This window comes from Octopus bimaculoides, chromosome 20 (genome assembly GCF_046866305.1).
Source record: "Octopus bimaculoides isolate indiv1 chromosome 20, ASM4686630v1, whole genome shotgun sequence".
Lineage (NCBI taxonomy): Eukaryota > Metazoa > Mollusca > Cephalopoda > Octopoda > Octopodidae > Octopus > Octopus bimaculoides.
Window position 1 is genome coordinate 15,441,599 of NC_142947.1, and position 21,435 is coordinate 15,463,033.

The 21,435-nt window shown below is 37.3% G+C and overlaps 1 protein-coding gene across 1 annotated transcript; it reads right to left on the reverse strand.

Annotated features, from left to right (window-relative positions):
* Nucleotides 1-8,207: 8,207 nt before the first annotated feature.
* LOC106880476 (uncharacterized) lies at nucleotides 8,208-21,193 on the reverse strand. The gene is made up of 7 exons (XM_014930416.3): nucleotides 20,780-21,193; nucleotides 18,908-19,006; nucleotides 16,393-16,545; nucleotides 12,900-13,157; nucleotides 10,452-10,635; nucleotides 9,226-9,950; nucleotides 8,208-8,587 (listed from the first exon to the last, which is right to left on the reverse strand). Exons 1-7 carry the CDS (start codon nucleotides 20,874-20,876, stop codon nucleotides 8,403-8,405), a joined length of 1,701 nt encoding a protein of 566 aa, XP_014785902.1. The 5' UTR covers nucleotides 20,877-21,193; the 3' UTR covers nucleotides 8,208-8,402.
* Between the last annotated feature and the right edge of the window lie 242 nt (nucleotides 21,194-21,435).

Genomic DNA, 21,435 nt, shown 5'->3' on the forward strand with positions numbered 1-21,435 from the left:
TGGTCTGTCATGTGTATGGAATTACTTGACTCTCTCTCTCTCTCTCTCTCTCTCTCTCTATCTATCTATCTATCTATCTATCTATCTCTGTTTATATCACACACACACACACACACACGCTCGCATATACTCTTTACTCTTTTACTTGTTTCAGTCATTTGACTGTGGCCATGCTGGAGCACCGCCTTTAGTCGAGCAAATCGACCCTAGGACTTATTCTTTGGAAGCCTAGTACTTATTCTATCAGTCTCTTTTGCCGAACCGCTAAGTTACGGGGACATAAACACACCAGCATCGGTTGTCAAGCGATGTTGGGGGGACAAACACAGACACACAAACACATACATATATATATACATATATACGACAGGCTTCTTTCAGTTTCCGTCTACCAAATCCACTCACAAGGCTTTGGTCGGCCCGAGGCTATAGTAGAAGACACTTGCCCAAGGTGCCACGCAGTAATTTATTTATTCTTTATACTTGTTTCAGTCATTTCACTGGAGCCATACTGGAGCACCTTGAAGGGTTTTTAGTCGAACAAATCGACCTCAGGACTTTTTTTTTAAAGCATAATATTTATTTTGTCAGTCTGTTTTGCTGAACTGCTACGGGGACATAAACACATCAACACTGCCTAGCAGTAATAAGAGGACAAACACACGCACACAGTGTATACATACATGCATACAATCACACATCTATCTATCTATACATATAAGTATTATATATATATATATATATATATATATATATATATATATATATATATACATATATACATACATACATACATATGTATCTTTTACTTGTTTCGGCCATGCTAGAGCACTGCCTTGGGGGAATTTTAGTCGAACGAATCGACACTAACGCTTATTTTTTAAAAGCCTGGTAATTATTCTATCTCTTTTGCGGAAAGGCTAAGTTACAGGGACATAAACGTACCAATACCGGTTGTCAAGCGGTGGTAGGGAGAAGCACACACACATATGCACAAAGGCACACATACATACATTTTTTTTTTGTTGGCACTCCGTCGCTTACGACGTCGAGGGTTCCAGTTGATCCGTGAAATTAACGTGCAAGTGGCTGAGCACTCCACAGACACGTGTACTCTTAACGTAGTTCTCGGGGATATTCAGTGTGACACAGAGTGTGACAAGGCTGACCCTTTGAATTACCGGCACAACAGAAACAGGAAGTAAGAGTGAGAGAAAGTTGTGGTGAAAGAGTACAGCAGGGTTCGCTACCATCCCCTGCCGGAGCCTCGTGGAACTTTTAGGTGTTTTCGCTCAATAAACACCCACAACGCCCAGTCTGGGAATCGAAACCGCGATCCTATGACCGCGAGTCTGCTACCCTAACAACTGGGCCATTGCGCCTCCACACATACATACATACGCATATTTATGTATGTACTCGATCTGTTTCACAACGCTCTGAGTTCAATCCTCATCGTGGTCAAACGTGACCAACAACTTTTCGTTTTATGCTTTCCATGTCGGCAAAATATATCAATTGACCGGGGAGGTGTGTGTGATAGTCAGTCGAAATTCTTTGTTCTGCTCTTTCCTTTCCTAGTTCTTGGATGATTTAATATATGGCCCTTACTTACTTTTAATGGAGTTTCCTTTGTGTAGTGCAAGTATTTGGACTGAATCTCAGGTTTGAGGCGAACCGCTCTTGGAGTTCTAAAAAATAAATAAAGTCATGAGCACTGCAGAATGAAATAACTGGGTCCGACTACTTGGACGCTGAACATTTGATACAGCTGACCGAACATTCAGCCTATATTTGACTACGGTACTTTTTGGTACTGTAAGCAAGCACACTCACACACCTGCGCAAGAATATACACATCGAGATTGAGATTGAGAGAGGGAGAGAGAGAGAGAGAATTAAAGGAGTTACGCGCGTGTATATTATATATATATATATATATATATATATATATATATATATATATATATATATATATATACATATATATATATATATATATAACAAATAATAAATGAGTATATGCATATATACGTACAGGTATGTGCATACCTACGTCTACCTGTATATATAGGTGCATATCTGGGTACAGGACATTGCAAACAAAACGTAGACAAGAAAATAATGATAACCAGAGTACAGAAAACACACAAGCCACATAGAGAACATTTTCCTTCATCAGCTACCCCCATTTTAACACCGGCGTTTCACGGACTTCTTTTAAAAACAAGTCTAGAGTTGTTTGCTTAGAAGAAGCTCTTTTTCGCTCTCTATAAATTCCTCGGTTAACACGCAGAAGCGTTTGTTACGGTAGTAGAAACTTTTGCACAGCGTTCAAAATTTGGATCTTGTGCTTGAAAAATAAATCTCGTAAACCCGGGTTCTCGTAAAGCGGGCCCTCTTAAAGTGAGGTATTACTGCACACACACACACACACAGCAAGAACCTAGCTGCCTTGTAACTTTTGCCTTGTGTTGTATGTATCAAGGAGAAGTCGTCGGTTTATTTCCAAATCTTTTACATCTAATCTCTGCTAGGAATGCGTTTTATTTTTCTATGAAAGATTGGTTAATGCTTGTTTGATCAACATCAGTACAGTCATCACCATCTTAATTAGTTGTATCATCGCCATCATTATACAAACATAATTCTAATTATCGGTGTCATCATAATCGCCATGACTCATTATCGTAATCTTCATTAACACTGCCACCGCTGCCGTCGCCGCCGCCGCAGTCTGTCGGGACCACCACCACCACCACCATCGCCGTCGATGCCTGTCATCGCTGCCACCACCACCACCACCACCACCTTCATAATAATCAGTATCCACCATCATTACGACAGGCAAAATGACAAACTCATAGCCAATCAACAATGATTGCCATCAACGTAATCGTCAGGACCCCTCCAACACCCCCACCCCCACCACCGCCACCATCATCGTCACGTCGTCGTTGTCGTGTCGTCACCATCCTCACGACGGCGACGACGATCATCATCATCACCATCATCATCATCGTCGTCGCCGCCACCACTACCACCAACATCATCATCTCCATCATCTAAAAAAAAACATATACAAAGGAGCTTCTCTGCACAGTGAGTCGATCTGCTGGAAATAGCTGCTAAATAGTGGAGAAAAAATAGTTTCGCAATTCCATAGTAAAACCGTTGTACTACACTTAAACAGTTTTTGATATCTTGGCATTTGAAGCAGCTGGAGATACGATAGTTTGACCGAAAGAGCCGGCTATTGCAAGCAAAAATAAATATTGAAAACAAACGCATTTGGCAAAATTTGAACATTAATTTACATTTGCACATAATAGCAACGATATATATATATATATATAATGTAACCTCGTGGATATCGGTGGCGATTTTTTCTTCCTCCGTTTTCCCCTTCTTTGGACTTTCCTTGTTTCCGACGAAGAGCTCCGCTCGAAACGTCATATTCTCTCTCTTTCCTTTCCTGAGCGTCTAGTAACACAATCTGTATCACGTCCACACGTTGTTGTTTTTTTTTGCCTTTTTCCTTTTTTTGAACTTATATATATATGTATGTATGTATGTATATATATATATATATATATATATATATATATATATATATATATATATATATATATATATATATATTCTTTTACTTGTTTCAGTCACTTGACTGTGGCCATGCTGGAGCACCGCCTTTAGTCAAACAAATCGACCCCTGGACTTATTCTTTGTGAGCCTAGCACTTATTCTATCGGTCTCTTTTGCCGAACCTATTCTATTGGTCTCTTTTGACAACCGATGTTGGTGTGTTTACGAGAACGTATATATATATATATATATATATATATATATATATATATATATATATATATATATATATATATATATATATATATATATACATACGTGTGTTTGTGTGTGTGAGACATTTGGAGCACGGAGAAGACTATACGGTTAGGTAGAAGGCCACACTACTTTATAAGATGTTTCAAACGTGAAGAAAGCAGACAGTGTCGTCAGCCAGATATTGTTGTGCAGTATCGGTTGGTTAAGAACAAATTAATGTAAACTGATAGCAAATAACACAATCAGCTGTTGGAGATGCTTAGTCATGGCATCAGCGGCGTATTTGTTGATGGTGGTGGTGATGGTGGTGGTGGTGGTGGTGGTTGTGATGTGTGTGATGACAATGTTGACGATGGTGGCGGTTTTGTATGTGTTGATGGTGGCGGCTGTGGTGCCGGCAGTAGTAGTAGTAGAGATGTATGTGATGATGATGTTGATGATGCTGATGGTAATGGTGGTGTTGTTGTTCCTATTGGTGGTGGTGTAGAGGATAGTGACCCAATAAATGCTAAATATGCTGAACAAGGACTCGAGCACTATGGTGTGGGGTATATATATATATATATATATATATATATATATATATATGGGAGAATATACAAAAAATAACAACAGACGAGGACAGGTGGTGTAAATAACAAAAGTATATATTAGTATGACGCTCGGGAATACGGAAAGTCTTTGACGTTTCGAGCTACGCTCTTCAATATATATATAAATATATATACATCGCTGCTATTCTGCAAAAGTGTTGTAAGATCAACACGTTGCTTTTTCAGAAAAACGAAAAAATAGCAAAACCGTTATACTACACATTGACAATTTTTGATATCTTGGCATCTGAAGCAGCTGGAGATACGATAATTTGACCAAAAGAACCAGCTATTGCAAGCAAAAATAAATATTTTCTCTACTTATGTAGATGATGATGGTGATGATGATGATGTTGATGATGATGATGGTGGTGGTGAGCTGGTTAAGTGGATTAGATGCAATTCCCTTAATCCTAATAAGATCGTACAAGTATCAAGGAATGGATTTCCTTTCTAGCAGATTTGCTTTTCTTCGCAGAATAAATCCAAGCTTTTCCAGAACGAGTGTGGGAACGTGGGAACCCCTAGTGGTCACTCGACCTGCTAGAAATAGCTGGCAAACAATTCTCAACCACCTTAAATTAGGAATGTTACGTTATTTCATGTAGTCCTAGATATATTATGTCTGCGAAAAAAAGAAAAAAACTCCTTAAATCAGTCATTCTCGTATGCTGTTTTAATTACCAAGTGTGTATGTGTGTGTGTATATATATATATATATATATATATATATATATTCACACACACACTCGCAGACTCTCGCGCACGCACAGATATTCACTCTCCTGTCTTAGAAAGAACTTTTCCCCCACCACCTCCTCTTCCGGTCCTTTCACAATGTAACCTTGTGGGCATCGGTGTCATTTTCCTTTTCCTCCGTTTTTCCATTCTCCGAACTTTCTGTCTTTCCGACGAAGGGCTCCGCCCGAAACGTCATACTCTCTCTCCTTCCTTTCCCGAGCGTCCAATAACACTATCCGTATCACGTGCTCACTTTGTTGTTTTTTTTGTTATTGTTTTTTGTGTTTTTTTGAACTTACATATATATGTGTGTGTGTGTGTGAATTAATTCGTCTCCGTTTTTCTTTAATTCGAGTAAGGAAAATGCCAGGATATTTAGAAAACGTGAATGTATCACCTCACTGGTGGATATGCTGTTGTTAGCTCCATATCAGTTTCTTATTTCTGTATTGCCCACAAGGGGCTAAACATAGAGGGGACAAACAAACGGATTAAGTCGATTACATCGACTCCGGTGCGTAACTGGTACTTAATTTATCGACCCCGAATGGGGATGAAAGGCAAAGTCGACCTCGGCGAAATTTGAACTCAGAACCTAGCGGCAGACGAAATACCGCTAAGCATTTCGCCCGGCGTGCTAACGTTTCTGCCAGCTCTCCGCTTTAGCTCCGTATCATTTTCTACCGAGTAGATTTATGACTAAAGGTGTTCCACTTCTGCCTGCCATCCCCGTTGAACAAATCAACCTCAGTATATGTCTATTTTTTAAAAATCTGGTACTTATTCGATCGTTCTCTATTGTCGAAACACTAAGTTACGGGAACGTATTCAAATCAACGCCGCTGGTGGGGCAAGCATAACCACACGGACTTCTACACAGTTACTTATTTCTTTATTGCTCACAAAGGGCTAAACAAGGGAATTAAATCGATTACATCGACCCCAGTGCGTAACTGGTACTTAATTTATCGACCTCGAAAGGATGAAAGGCAAAGTCGACCTTGGCGGAATTTGAACTCAGAACGTAACGGCAGACGAAATAACGCTAAGCATTTCGCCCGGCCTGCTAACGTTTCTGCCAGCTCGCCGCTTCTACACAGTTTCTGTCAACCAAATTCACTCAAAAAGTACCGGTTAACCCGAGACTATAGTAGAAGGCACTTCCCAAAGACACCTCGCAGTGGGATTGAACCCAAAAGTATGCGAGTGAAAAGTAAGCTTCTTTAAACACACAGCCATACTGAAGGAGTTTTCTTAATGTTTCACAAGTAGCAGAATCATTAAGACACCAGCTATTCATTAGCAATTTGTTATCGATGTTTTTAGTTTACCTTAAGGCGGTGAGCTGGCAGAATCGTTAGCACGCCAGGTAAAATGATTAGCGGCATTTCGCCCATCTTTGCGTTCAGAGTTCAATTTTCGCCGAGGACGATTTTGCCCTTCATCCTTTGGGGGTCGATGAAGAATAGTAGTTGAGCATTTGGGTTGATATAAATCGACTTAATCCCTTCCCTGAAATTGCTGGCCTTGCGCCAAAATTTGAAATTAGTACATTACTTTACCTCACTACTCACGCTTGGTGATCTTATTGGTCAAATCAATATAGCTCAGAGTGACCTGACCTGAGATGGACAATTTCAGATCCTATTGCAAATGATTTACGAGTTTAGGAGAAACGAAGTTTCATATTAGCAGGGAAAATAATATTAGATTTCATTAAAAGAATAGCTGGAATGACATTTATTGCTAGGAATCTTATTTCAAGCGAATCCAAAGATTCAGTTTTCAGCATACAAATGGTGTTAATAATAGCTAATTTTTTTTTTGTTGAAAATATAACCATCTCCGTTATTCCAAATCAATACAAAAAAATAAATAAATAAATAACAATGCAAGGGGAATAACTCTTTTGAGCAACAAAATTCGCGTAAACTGCTTTGCTTAGATATGCTAGATAAGGTGGTGAGCTGGCAGAACCGTTACTGCACCGAACAAAATGCTGAGGGACATTTCTTCCAACTTTACTTTTAATTCTTTTGGGGTTGATAAAATAAGTAATCGACTTCCCCACTCCTGAAATTTACTGGTCAAGAAAGGCTTACTAATTAACACGTTAGTTTTTCCACTCTTCCGTGAAACGAAAAGCTCTGCGTCCTGCCATTTATTGCAGTTCTTAGCTATCTTCTATCTAAAGTTCAGCCCCTTCTGAAGTAAGCGTTCATCCCATCTTTTCCTTCCACAGGCTCCTTGAGTTGGAACCTTCATTACTTCTTCATACAGCTATCATCTCTCAATGAACATCACACTCAGACCAGCTTAGTCTCTTTATTACACATTACATCTCATCTAATACCTACTGTTCTGTCAGCTCACTCTGTGGGAGCTACTTCGACGTGTGATCTACAATCTAAAGGGCGATTACTTTATGTTACTTTTGAATTTCTAAAAACCCTTAAGATGGCTAAAAAATTTACAATGTGATCAGCAACGAGATGAAGGCAGTTGCACTTTTACAAAGAAATGGCCTTTTAGAGATGATGAAGAAAATGTTGCATCATGTCATCAATGAGGTGGAGAATTGAAGAAAGCTCAAAGAGAAGGATAAAACGGTGAAATTTTGCAAAATTTGCAGCTGCCACACTTCTGTGACCTACAAGTTTATTCTTGATTTCTTATTATTATTTACTAAGACATAAACGAAACATGGTTTTATTATTATTAAAATAGTAAGAATTTTGAAAAGCATACATTTACAGTGCTATGTACAAAAGAATTTACTAAAAAAATTTAGAAATTGAAAACTAAAAACTGAAAGTAATCTCCCTTTAAATTGTAGACCACACGCCAAATAATACCCATCTTGTACCCTGTCGTTTGTTCATACAGATTAACCTTGTACAAAGGGTTACCCAAAAGAAACTGGAATTTTGCAATATTATCAATTCACTTAGTTTTACATGTTTTACATGGAAACAGGTAAGGGTTGGCAACAGGAAGGACATCCAGCTGAAGAAAGTCTGATACACAAACTTTATATATCTTGCCCTTTTCTCAAAGGCATATATTCTGAAATTTGAATGATTGCAATACATAGAAGTAGACACACCAATGTGGCAATCTTTGTATTTAGAACATTACTTTTGTTTTTTACCAGCTTGCCACGTTAAACTTAATAATAATAACAACAAGAAACAAAGAAACTGGACAATTATGAATAATATTGTGCTATTTCAAATCAAAGATATCTGTTAGGTAGCTTTGCAATTTGCCAGTATCTTCAAGAAGTAACATATCTTGTACAGCTGATGGAAGAGCCATGCTATTGATGAAATCTTTGTTGTATGTATTCTGGTTTCTTAGAACATGGATCAGTTTTAATCGACTTAAATGTGATAAGGTGTTGCAGTTTTCTGTGAAGAAGAAAAGAAAAAAAAAAGAAATATTAAAATTAACAAAAATGTAAAGAGATTGAGAAAAATGAAAAATGGGATAAAAAGAGAAAATTTCAATAAATATAATCTCATAATTTACTTGATGTAGAGTGGTCGGTCATAGACATCATTGTATAATAAAGAAGTTTGCTTTATAACCACATGATTCCAAGTTCAATTCCACAGTACTGTACCTTGTATAGATATCTTCTACCATAGCCTTGGGTTGACCAAAGACTTGTGAGTAAAATTTAATGAAAAGAAATGATGTGGAAGACTATCAAATGGACTGAGAATACAAATTGGTTGAATGGAAGAGTCAACGACGATCCAGATGAAAGGTAGGCGACTCATGCTCTGTCCTGTCAGCATCAAATATCAGTGGTTATGACATTTAACTCGTCAGCATTCAGATTGCTTCGTCAAATGTAATGCTTATTTATTTGCATTGTTTTGAATTTATCATGCATGATCTCGCAGCTTCGAGATTCGATGGTGTGATTATTTATTTTTAGGATGACATTGTAGGGTAGGGGTGAGAGACCAGATCTGAAGATAAAACAGGTCGAATATTTTGGTTGGAAATGGCCAGATGAAATGCTAAAGAGAATACTTACTGCAAGTCTGTTTGACTGATTGCCACTCAGCATCTTCGAAGTATGCAGCAAATGATTCGTTGAGATTTGTTAGGGCACCACTTTTGAAAATCAACAAATTGAATATGATGTCAAAGTGCATGAAGTGAAGTCGATGGAAGCAGAGGAGGGATGCAATACTTTGTACAGTGAGAGACTCTGGTGATGGCTGTCTCTGGAATACCAGACAAGATCTCACTTCAACCTTCTGCCTCAGCAGTAAAAGCAGGAACTTGCCAATGAATGTAGATGTGTGAACACTTTGAGTCATGAGATCATTGTGTATTGCATAGAGGACTGTGAAGTTTCCGAAGACATTTGGATGATAGATGTTCGATTTGGCACCGTACTTCCAAAACAGTTTCAAACACTCTTCTCTCATCGTTTCAAAGGCTGCCATTATTGGTGGCATCAGGTTTTCACGAAGGTCGTTCACTGGAAAGCCGTATTGCAGCAGGATTTCAATGCACTGCACATCAGAACATTCTAGAACTGCATAGCTGAGCAGTGGCACAGTTCGTGGGTAGACACGACCAGACGAAAGTTGGTAAGTGACCGTGATATCAGTAGAAACATCATCCAACAATAGAAACTGTAAGATGCTCTGGTGAGACAAATCCAGAGACAGGGGTAGGGGAAACCATTCAGAGAAGCATTTCTTGTGGATTTCTTCAATCTTAGTTACTTTGTACAGCAGCTTCACACATCTAGCAGAAGGAAAGAAATATATGTATTTATGTAGATAATATTTTGAATGAAATAGTTGTAAGCTTTTTAGAGCAATATTTTGTCAATGAACAATTTATTGTAAACAGATTATCCATTCACAAAATGTTTGTTGTTTGATAGACTGGGAGATCATTACTTTGCTTAAAAACAAGTTGGGGGTTGGTAACAAGAAGGGCATCAGGTTGTAGTAAAATTGTTGAAGAAATGCCCCAGGGTGGTTGCAGTCTAATGACTAAACATTAGTGTAGGTGCTGATGCCTCATAAATAACACTGGTGATGGTGCCATGAAAAAAAGCACCCAGTGCACTCTGTGCAGTGGTTGGTACTAAGAAGAGCATCCAGCTGCAGAAACTAAGCCAAAACAGATCATGGAACCTGATGTAACCCTTGGCTTTGTCAGTTCTTGTGAAGCCGTCCAACCCATACCAGCATAGAAAACAGACATTCAATGTTGATGATGATAATATATATAACTTACTCAAGATTGTTACAAACAATGGCTGACTGCAGGGGACACACTGGTTCAGGATCAGAAGTGAAAAGGTTAGGGTTGGCATGATAAGATATCAACAGCTCAACACAGGAAGTATGGCCCTGTTGTGCGGCTACTAATAATGGTGTGGCATTATCAAAAGCAGAAGCATCAACGAGATGAGATTTTCCTGTAAAAAAAAAAAAAAAAAAGAGAGAGAGAGAGAGAGAGGGAGATACATTAAAGAAGTTTGATCATTTCTTATATTGCTCTTATCTCTTGCCTGTTCTAATCTGCTTTTGTTTTGATAAGCATGTCTGGTTTTAAATACTTGAGATTTCATTAACCAAGGAAACAGTTGATAGCATGATATACTTTAACCCTTTAGTGTTCAGATTACTCTGTCAGATGTAATGCTTGTTTATTGACATTGTTTTGAATTAATTCTGCATTATCTCACAGCTTTGAGATTTCAATGATGTGATTGTATATTTTAGAAATGACATTGTTGAGTAGTGGAGCATACTAACTTCATTTCTTTCAAGTCCAACAGAGCATAAGAATGTAAAGGGTAAATGAATGACCACAGGATTGCACCTAGAAAGTTCCTCTTTGAGGCACAAGTCCGAGCAAGGCAGTTAATGGAAGACCAGCAGTTGCCCATGCATACCAGCCTCCCCTCTCCACACCACCAATGTTATCTGAGGGAAAGGTAAAGGCCAATACAGCTTGGCCCCAGTGATGTTGCAACTCATGAACTAGAGCAATGTGAAATAGTGTCTTGCTCAAGAACACAACAAACAGCCTGGTTCGGGAATCGAACACACAACCTCATGATTGTGAGCCTGATGCTCAAACCACTGAGCCATATAGATACTGATTAAGAATATCAGTAATATGGTGGAGGGAAAATATATCAGCAAATTAAATACAAGTATGTCTGCCCAATTAGGATTGAACTTGGACTAAATGATAACAATGAGATTATCATATCAGACTGCAAATGACTGCACAACATTATTTACATTGGACGGCTGATATACCTTCATCAGGTGTCTTGGGGAAATTTCGAACCTGGGTTCTCATTCCTAAGGTATTTTTCGATATTATTATTATTATTATTATTATTATTATTATTATTATTCAGGGCACTGTCTGGAATCGAACTCGGAATCTTGGGGTTAGTAGCCTGTGCTCTTAACCACTATGTCATATGCCTGTGGGCAATTATGGAGTGAATTTAAGGGCTTATAAATCTAATATTTTCCTATCTTTCCTTAATACTGGTTCCCATATGCTATTCATATCTGCACTCAGTCTGCTTAGGAGGTTGTTGTGTCCTAGCATATGTGCTGTTTCTTTTAGTTTTCATATTTTCCAGTAGTGTTCTATGTCAAATGAAGGCTGGAGGGTATATCAGCCGAAACATTGTGTTAACAACAAACAAGATGAGGACAAATATCCATCAAATGTAAATAATGTACATAAATCCTCATCTCTTAAATATAGAACTGTATGACTGCACAACATTCAAAAGATTAGCTCTCAATTTATATTTCTCAAGACAAAACAAGTCAATGTGTTATCTTAAGATTGCATGATTCAAAAAAGAAGTCTCTACATGGTTACTTGACCAGCTAGAAAAAGCAGTTAAATTTATCTCAACCCACCAATTACTGTCTTAAAAAATAAAAATGGATAATCGTCACCATTTAACAACCATTTTCCATGGGTTGGATGGTTTGATAAGAGCTGACAAGCCAGAGGACTATGCCAAGCTCCAATGTCTGTTTTGGTCTAGTTTCTATGGCTACAGCTCTCCCTAATGTCAGCTACTTTACAAAGTGTACTGGGCGTTTTTTTTTTTTACATGGTACCAGTACCAGGTAGGTCACCAAATAACTTGTAAGACAAGACTCCGTTCAACTGAGACGAGAGTAGTATTGAGGGAGTTGGTTTTATACCAGGTGGAGAGAAGTTAAAATATGATAGAGAGACAAGTGCCTTTCAGTAGAGGAGATACACAGCTACTCCAGTTGGCCTAGGAAGAGAGAGAAGTAGATAAAGTAGAGCGATTGTAATTGGTTAAAACATAGTCACAAGTTACAAATAACAGTAAATCATAATAAAGGATTAAAGCAACCATAGTAACTTATAATTCTAATTTTGACACAAGACCAGCAATTTTGAGGGTAAGGGTGAATCAATTACATCAACCCAAGTATTTGACTGGTACTTTATCAGCCCTTGAGGGATGACAGACACAGTTCACCTTGGCAGTATTTCAACTCAGAACATAAATAGTTTGAAGAAATCCCACTAAGCATTTTGTCTGATGTGCTAAAGATTCTGTCAGCTCAAGCTTTATAACAGTTTTAAAACTAATAGAAAATTACAAGAGATAATAATTTTCTTTTATCAAGTCAGGTAAATTTCTTAGATAAACCATCAAACCTTCTTCAACGGATTTCTCCAACAGTAATTTCAGACATTCATAATTCCCTCGTTGAGCAGCCATAAACAGTGGAGTCAGCAAATTTTCGTCAACAACATCAATGTTGGCTCCAGCCTTCAATAGGAAATTGACTATTTGAACCACATTTAAGTCAACAGCTTGATGCAGCGAAGTAGCTTGGGTATAATTTTTATTTTCAATGTCAGCACCTTTGTCGACCAGTAGATTCACACACGGAAAACTGCGAGCAGTAACAGCTTGAAATACACAAAAGAATACAAAGAGATTTTAGGCTTTGATGAGAGAATCAAATCAACTTCATGTTACAAATAGATTGAATGAAATAAGAAACAAAGTTATTTGTCAAGTTAGTATGTTCAACCTCTTTTGCCCAACTGCTAAGTTACAGATACACCAACATTGGTTGTCAAGCATTTTTTTTTTTGGGGGGGGGAGCAAACACGGACACACACAAATATATACAAATACACACACACACACACAGACACACAAATATATACAAGGGCTTCGAGATAGGCTTTGATGAGAAAATCAAATCAACTTCATGTTACAAATAGATTGAATGAAATAAGAAACAAAGTTATTTGTCAAGTTAGTATGTTCAACCTCTTTTGCCCAACTGCTAAGTTACAGATACACCAACATTGGTTGTCAAGCATTTTTTTTTTTGGGGGGGGGAGCAAACACGGACACACACAAATATATACAAATACACACACACACACACACAGACACACAAATATATACAAGGGCTTCGAGATAGGCTTTGATGAGAAAATCAAATCAACTTCATGTTACAAATAGATTGAATGAAATAAGAAACAAAGTTATTTGTCAAGTTAGTATGTTCAACCTCTTTTGCCCAACTGCTAAGTTACAGATACACCAACATCGGTTGTCAAGCATTTTGGGGGGGGGGGAGCAAACACGGACACACACAAATATATACAAATACACACACACAGACACACAAATATATACAAGGGCTTCTTTTAGTTTCCATCTACCAAATCCACTCGTGAGGCTTTGGTTGGCCCAAGGCTATAGTAAAATACACTTGCTCGAGGTGCCATGCAATGGGACTGAACCTGGAACCATGTAGCTGGGAAGCAAGCTTCTTACCACACAGCCATGCATGTGCCTATAATGCAATAAACTGAAATAAATTTTATGCTAAGAAGAAGAGATTTCAAACAATTTGAGTAGAAGTTTTCACTGGAGAGAGATGAGTGTGTACTCCAATGTTTGATCTTTTTGCATTACCATTTTTAAACATAGCCCAACATACCTTTCTTTGGACTCACCTATTTCACTATATAATTATAATTTCATATCAACCCACATCAGACAACATTTGGTATTATGATACAAAACTGGTTGTTTCAAAATGTTTATATTTGAATTAAAACTTTCCATCATAATTTTATATAAGAACCTTCTGTTATGTTCCTAACACAAGGTTAATAATAGAAAAAAATATTTAAATTATTAATTTCCGACTAATTTGTTGTTCATTGTTGTTAACAACAATGAACAACATATTAGTTGGAAATTAATAACTCCTTCCTTGAAAATCCTCCTGAACATCATCTTTGTACAACATGTGCTTTAAGGATAATTGAGAGTGTAGACATCCAACAGCAACAATATTTCTGTGAGGAGCAACTGGCACTCCGTTGGTTATGACGATGAGGGTTCCAGTTGATCAGATCAATGGAACAGACTGTTCATGAAATTAACATACATGTGGCTGAGCACTCCACAGACACGTGTACCCCTAACATAGTTCTCAGGGAGATTCAGCATGACACAGATTGTGACAAGGCTGGCCCTTCGAATTACAGGTATTCCTCGTTTTTGCCAGCTGAGTGGACTGGAGAAACGTGAAATAAAGTGTCTTGCTCAAGGACACAATGCGTAGCCGGGAATTGAACTCACGAGTAGCCTTCAGATATAAATAACTTTGAAAAAAAAATTAACGATGATAGTATATAGCCAGCTCACAATATAGCAAGGACAGTTGAAATAATCTGAATGCCTGAACGCAAGTGAGTTGAAAAAAATGAATGAGCTAAGGTATACAAGAAGTATGATGTTTCAACCAGTGGATTGGACATGTTGGGGCACTGCTTTCAAAATTTTATTTTTTATTAATTATATCAATTGCAGTCTCGTACTTATTTTACGACTTCTCTCCAAGGAATGATCGAGTTCAACGAGTTATAACCACTAATTAGAGTTATCTCCCTTTTATTTTTTTTTCGCGAGCAGTATTAGTCAAAGCAGCAACCAATTACGTGACACTTCCCCTTAATTTCACTTTCATTTTACATTCTTTTATAACAAGACTGAACAATTCATGCAAACCATTTAATTATGGTTTATTGCTACATTGTCTGTAACATTAATCTTATATAAAATACTGCTTAGTAGTTGTAAGAAACTGTAAGGAGAGCTGAACAGTAGAAGCTCTTTAGAGAAGCTCACCACTATCTTATGCAAGTGTTCTGGACCTTAACACACTACACTCTTAGGGGGGGGCTGTGCCACATCCAGGTCATGACACTTGGATAACCTACTGTTGCCACGTTCTGTGCTGTTGTCTGCAATGCAACCTCCTGAATGGTTGAGGCACCATAGAGCCAAGGTACATTGGGTATCGTATCAGTTCAGTCTGACATGTTAGTTGACTGTAGGATAAATTATGCTAAAGATATATTTTCATGGTTCCTTAATGAGGTTCCAAGAAACAGAGTAACTCCTTGAGGATTCTGATATTAGCACATCAGCAAGATACTTCAAGTCTTTATGGTTGTTGTCTGCAGTCCTCTCTCTTTCAAGGCTGAAATCCTGAATACTCAATGAAGTCAGTGTACTTATGCTCAAACCTAAACTGCTCAGAGCAAAGCTTAAATGTTCCATAAATAATAATAAATGCGCCCTTTAAAAGCCTAACCAGGCTCATGGGCCCAGTTTCCCGGTTTTTATGGCGTATGTGTTCCCCAGCTGGACGGGATGTCAGTCCATCGCAGCGTTACTCATTTTTGCCAGCTGAGTGGATTGGAGCAACGTGAAATGAAGTGTTTTGCTCAAGAACACAACACGTCGCCCGGTCCAGGAATCGAAACCACAATCTTACGATCATGATGCCAACACCCTAACCACTAAGCCACGCGCCTTCACTTAAAATGCTCCATGCTCAATTTAAAAACAAACTAATAAAAAAAAAACTTTGACCTGCAAGAAATAACAGTTAAATCTGTCCCTAGTCACATCCAAATGTTTGAAACGAAAACTACATGTGACCAAAGGATGCACAGAAGAAAGATAGGAGGGTCACAGTCGGACTGCTTTTGACCATAGTGTCAGCATGACCAGAGATGACCAGATGCTAAACAACAATAACTAAACTAAATGTTGTAGACTTTGCATAGATTGCAGGCATAGTGGAGAATATTTAGCAATATTTACCTTCCCACAGTGGACTGAGACCTTCAGGTGTTGTTAGATTTGGATCTGCTCCACAATGCAACAATGCAGAAACACACTGATAGTGTCCTTTACGCGCAGCTAGAAGGAGGGGAGTTTCACCAGCAAAGCTTTGTACATTAACATCCACTTTTCCTAAATTGAGAGAAAAAAAAAAAAAAAAGATTTAAATATACATAAACACAACTCAGTCTTGGAATTGAAACAACAATCTTGTAATCAAGAGTGCAATTCCATAACCATTCAGCCATGCAACATATACTCTTTTACTTGTTTCAGTCATTTGACTGTGGCCATGCTGGAGCACCACCTTTAGTCAAGCAAATCGACCCCAGGACTTATTCTTTGCAAGCCTAGTACTTATTCTATCGGTCTCTTTTTGCTGAACCGCTAAGTTACGGGGACGTAAGCACACCAGCATCGGTTGTCAAGCGATGGTGGAGGGACAAACACAAACACACATACATATATATATATATATATATATATATGTATATATATATATATATATATATGTATATATATATATATATATATATATATACATATATACAACGGGCTTCTTTCAGTTTCCGTCTACCAAATCCACTCACAAGGCTTTGGTCAGCCCGAGGCTATAGTAGAAGACACTTGCCAAAGGTGCCACGCAGTCGGACTGAACCCGGAACCATGTGGTTGGTAGGCAAGCTACTTACCACACAGCCACTCCTGCGCCTATATATATATATATATATATATATATATTTGTTAAAAATGGAGAAGAGAAGATGTTAAAATTTAAGAGAAATGCAATTTAACTCTTGCATGGGAACTGTCAGTGACCCAGTCATAGTTAATGAGAAAAAATTTGCCACCTCCATCCTCCCATTCTTTCCAAGCCTGTCTCTTTGCTTTTATGGCTTCGTGTACCCCCCTTGGTCTAGCTGGAACTTTCAGCCAGTCACAAATTTAGTCCATTACCCCCAGTAGGTTGCTTCAAGAGAACTTGTTCCCCTCTATTTTATAAGTCTATCTCGTTAACTGCGTCAATTCATTTCTCTCTCTCTCTCTCTCTCTCTCTCTCACAAACGTGTTTATGTGTCCTTGTTCCCATTTGTACTTCTCTGAAAATCTCTGTGTCACAACACTGGTGACGTCATTTTATTTACCAACAAATTATCTGCTGGGTATTTTGTCTCCAAAAAGACATCCCTTTCATGAAAAACAGGTAAGGGTTAGTGACAGGAAGAGCATTCAGTTGTAAAGCAGCGCCTCAGAAATATATTTGGCTAACCCATACTAGCATGTGAAAATGGGCATGAAAATGAGCCAACAAACAGAGGAATACAATGGGCTTCCACAAAGTTTTCAGTTGACCAAATTCCACAAAAATCATCTTGATCAACCCAAAGAATGGTAGTAAATATTTGTCAAAGGTGCTGTGCAGTGAAATCAAATCTGGTACCATGATGTTGCAAAATGACCTTCTTAAAAAATAGATGGGATACTCACATCTGGAATACCTTTGATCATAAGCTTGCTCAATCAGGATTGCTTTCAGTCTGCCTAACAACTATAAAAAACAGTGGTTCACAAATGTGACATAATTACCCCAATCAGGATGGAAACTGTATTTGGTTGGGGTTATATGAGAGGTGCAGTGAGGGGAGTCCATAGTTTCATGCTCTCCCACTTCACAAAAGGGAGTGGTTCCTCCTAAATGATTAAAAAGAATTGTGCTCTTTACAGACTATGCCAGAGATACAGGGTAAATGCAAAGCTGTAAGTAGCGGTCTGTAGTTGATGGTAAACCATCCATCCATCTTCTCTGTCCACTGTTCTTGGGAGGGTTGTAGAGATAGAGTCCTCAAGCACCTCCTCCACAGAGTCCCATCAGAAGCAGCTGTCATGAGACTTTCCAGCTGGATTCCCAGGTGTAACCAACTGAGACTGGATATTATCCAACCACACCCTGTTCTTGGTCTTCCCCCTAGGTTCCCTGCTGTTTGACTTGACTTGAAAGATCTGCCTTCCTACAATGTTCTAATCACACATAGTATAGGAGCTGTGATCTCTCAATGTGCTTATAGTAATCCATTAAAAAAAAAAAATCAAATTTGTTCTGTAAATGAGTGTTTTTATATATTGTGAAAGGTCAGCTCAGGTTAGATTATTTTGAATTAGTTTAGTTTAGACTGCATACAGTTTTCACTGTGCTGAATAAGGGCCCGTATTTTCCCCCATGCTACAGTAGCTGATCTGTACAAAGCCAGACTTTTTACTCCTGAAGGGGTTTGTTCAAAGCTTAGAGATAAGGTTGGTTATGTCAAAGACTAAAGTACACATCCAACATTTGGAAACTAACACTATAACAGTACTGTACTGTACATGCTGCATTGTAATAGAATTGTGCATTAGTGTTATGCATATCATAACATTTTACAAAGGGTGATGAAGACGTCAACCATTGACTTGAAGCATTTTCTGTCAAGTTGAGATCGATAACTTAGTGACTCACCTCTGTGTAACAAAACTTGCAAGCAACCAGTATTATTCCAAAACGCTGCTTCGTGTAATGGTTCCCAGCCCCTGTTGTCTCGGACGTCAACCGGCCTCCCTGGTTAAGAGAACGAGAAAGTTCATAATGAGCAACTTGACAGGAAAAATAGAAAGAATATTAGTCATGGATATCATACGAGAATTTTAAGAAAATCCTCATACAATCTCCAGCTTCTTGCTAATTCAATGATTTTGAAGCTTTATACCAAAGTTTAAAAATATCAATTAAAAACGTCTTAAAAAGTAGGGGTGGGGCAAAATGAGTAACTTCTGATTTCTTGTTATTTTTTTTTTTTTACTTGTTTGAAATTATGACATGGCAAGTATTACATTGTCATTTTGTATTGCTACCTTATATTTAGGAGAAACAATTGGTCAGCATAGTTGTTGATGAAGTTGTGGGAGCCCAAAACATAGTCAGGTGGCAGGTCCTCTTTTTTCAAGAAATTTTTCCTCAACTTTTGTACCTAATTGTAATTGAGGTTGCTAATAAAATAACTGGATAATTTTCGGTGTTTAACAATCAATATTCTTTTCTCTGTTGGATTACAAGTCAATTTTTTAACCCACACCAATGTCTAATTTGATAATTTTCAAGTTCCCAAAAATTGATGTATAAAATAGGGTAAAATGAGTATTGACTAATTTCAATAATTTCTTCTCTTTAACTGCATGGTGTGAGAATATATCACGAAGAGGACACTCCAGCATATCATGAAGAAGCTATAGAGAATATTCTATGTTAAGTTACTGTTTTTCTTAGTCAAGTTTCGTTAATTTGATATCATGTACTATTTTTACCGTTATCTTCTTTCATTTGACCTAGATATTGAATTTTTTTTTTTTTTTTTTTTTGCAATTATGATTTTTCTGATGTCCAAGGATGGATATTGATGTATATGAGTCTGTTTTCTGGAGAAGTGAAGCGGCAAATTTACATAATCCTGTCTTACTCATTTTGCCCCGGTCAAAATTTGTCTTTTACACGCTCAAAGAGAATGGCGATAATTTTCTGAAATGGTACCCAAATTATGTTATAATGCATTTAGGGAAGGCCATTTGCTTAACTGGTATAGCTTTCGTAAGGTAGCGAACATTTGTCAAAAACATATTTTGTTTCAAAGAAAGAAATACAGTAAAAACACCTCATTTTGCCCCACCTTCTATATCTAAACGTATTAAGCAAACAGGTAAATGTTTGCAATCGTTTAAACACATAATATACGATGCAAACAAAGGAGAAAAAAAACACTACAAAAGTGAATTTTCTTTTCTCAGAGAATAGTTTTAGTTGTGCTATATAATAATAACCTTGTAATAAAAGCAATTATACAAAAAATCCAAGCTATAATTATGAATAATAGATAAACACTAAACAACTTTAACTCAATTAGATTCATAAGCTAATTGTCCACAGGATTAAAATGAAAACCCGCTTGTTTAAAAATTAAAAGTCCGCTTCTTTTTTTTTTCCACACACACACACACACTCACAAACAATGAAGTGATTAATTTCAACTTATAATTAAAAAATCAAAAACAGGTACATATATAGTTTATTTGTATTGAGCAAGTATTAACATTTCTTGTTTGTAAATTCAATAGATGACGTTTTTCTTTCTGGATACATCTTTCTATAAGAAAATTTAAAAGATGAATTGAAGAGAGAGGGAATACCCAGGGACACCTGCTGCATCAGAAACTAAGAATAAAGTGAACACAAAGTCAATTAATTGTAAGCCAAGAAATGGTTTTAAAGTTAAACTATAATTAAAATTAAATAAAAAAATTGCAGACGTAATGACAAAAATTTGAATGCTTCTTATGTTACCTTGTGTAAGTAATGTTTGCAGAGCACAAACGTCACCGACTCTTGCGGCTGCTCCTATCGTTGAACAAGTATCAGCGTAAGCTTCCGAGAAGTCCATTTTGAATGTTTTGATAAATCGATCCTTGAAAACAATCTTAACAGCTTTTTTTGTTTTTGTATTCGGGATAGAACAATGTTGCGATTAAGAAATTATTATGGCAAAATAGAATATATAAAAAAAAAATTTTTCTTATTTTTATCAAGTCACCATGATGTCATAGTAGATAATTCTCTGTTTCTTTGATACATTATACTCTTAATCGAACATTACAATTAATTTTTAATTAACGAAAAATTACAAAAGACACTCAACTTTGTTAAGTTTGTTTTGCAGCAGAAATTTACGAAAAAACGCTGTTAACTGATAACGGTGATAACCTTAGAAATCCCTCCTGTAATATTTATACGGGGGAACAAATTAATGTATGAGAAATTATAATATCTGGCTTAATTGATTGGCGATAAATAGCATCCGTGTTCAATAATTTTAACAATTTTGTAATCTCAGAGAATATTTTAGAATATAAATAATTCTATCGAGTTATTTCTCCAATCGTGTGTGTTTATATCATTTCACATGGAATCTAATTAATTAAATTTACATAATTTTTAAACAC

Bases quoted from the DNA above. Each gene is read 5' to 3' on its own strand.
- LOC106880476 (XM_014930416.3), bottom strand. From the start codon at position 20,876: ATGGACTTCTCGGAAGCTTACGCTGATACTTGTTCAACGATAGGAGCA. The intron at 13,158-16,392 runs GTAAATATTGCT...GTGTATTTCAAG, and splicing joins TCTCAGTCCACTGTGGGAAG to CTGTTACTGCTCGCAGTTTT. The intron at 9,951-10,451 runs GTAAGTTATATA...TCCTTCTGCTAG, and splicing joins ATTGTTTGTAACAATCTTGA to ATGTGTGAAGCTGCTGTACA.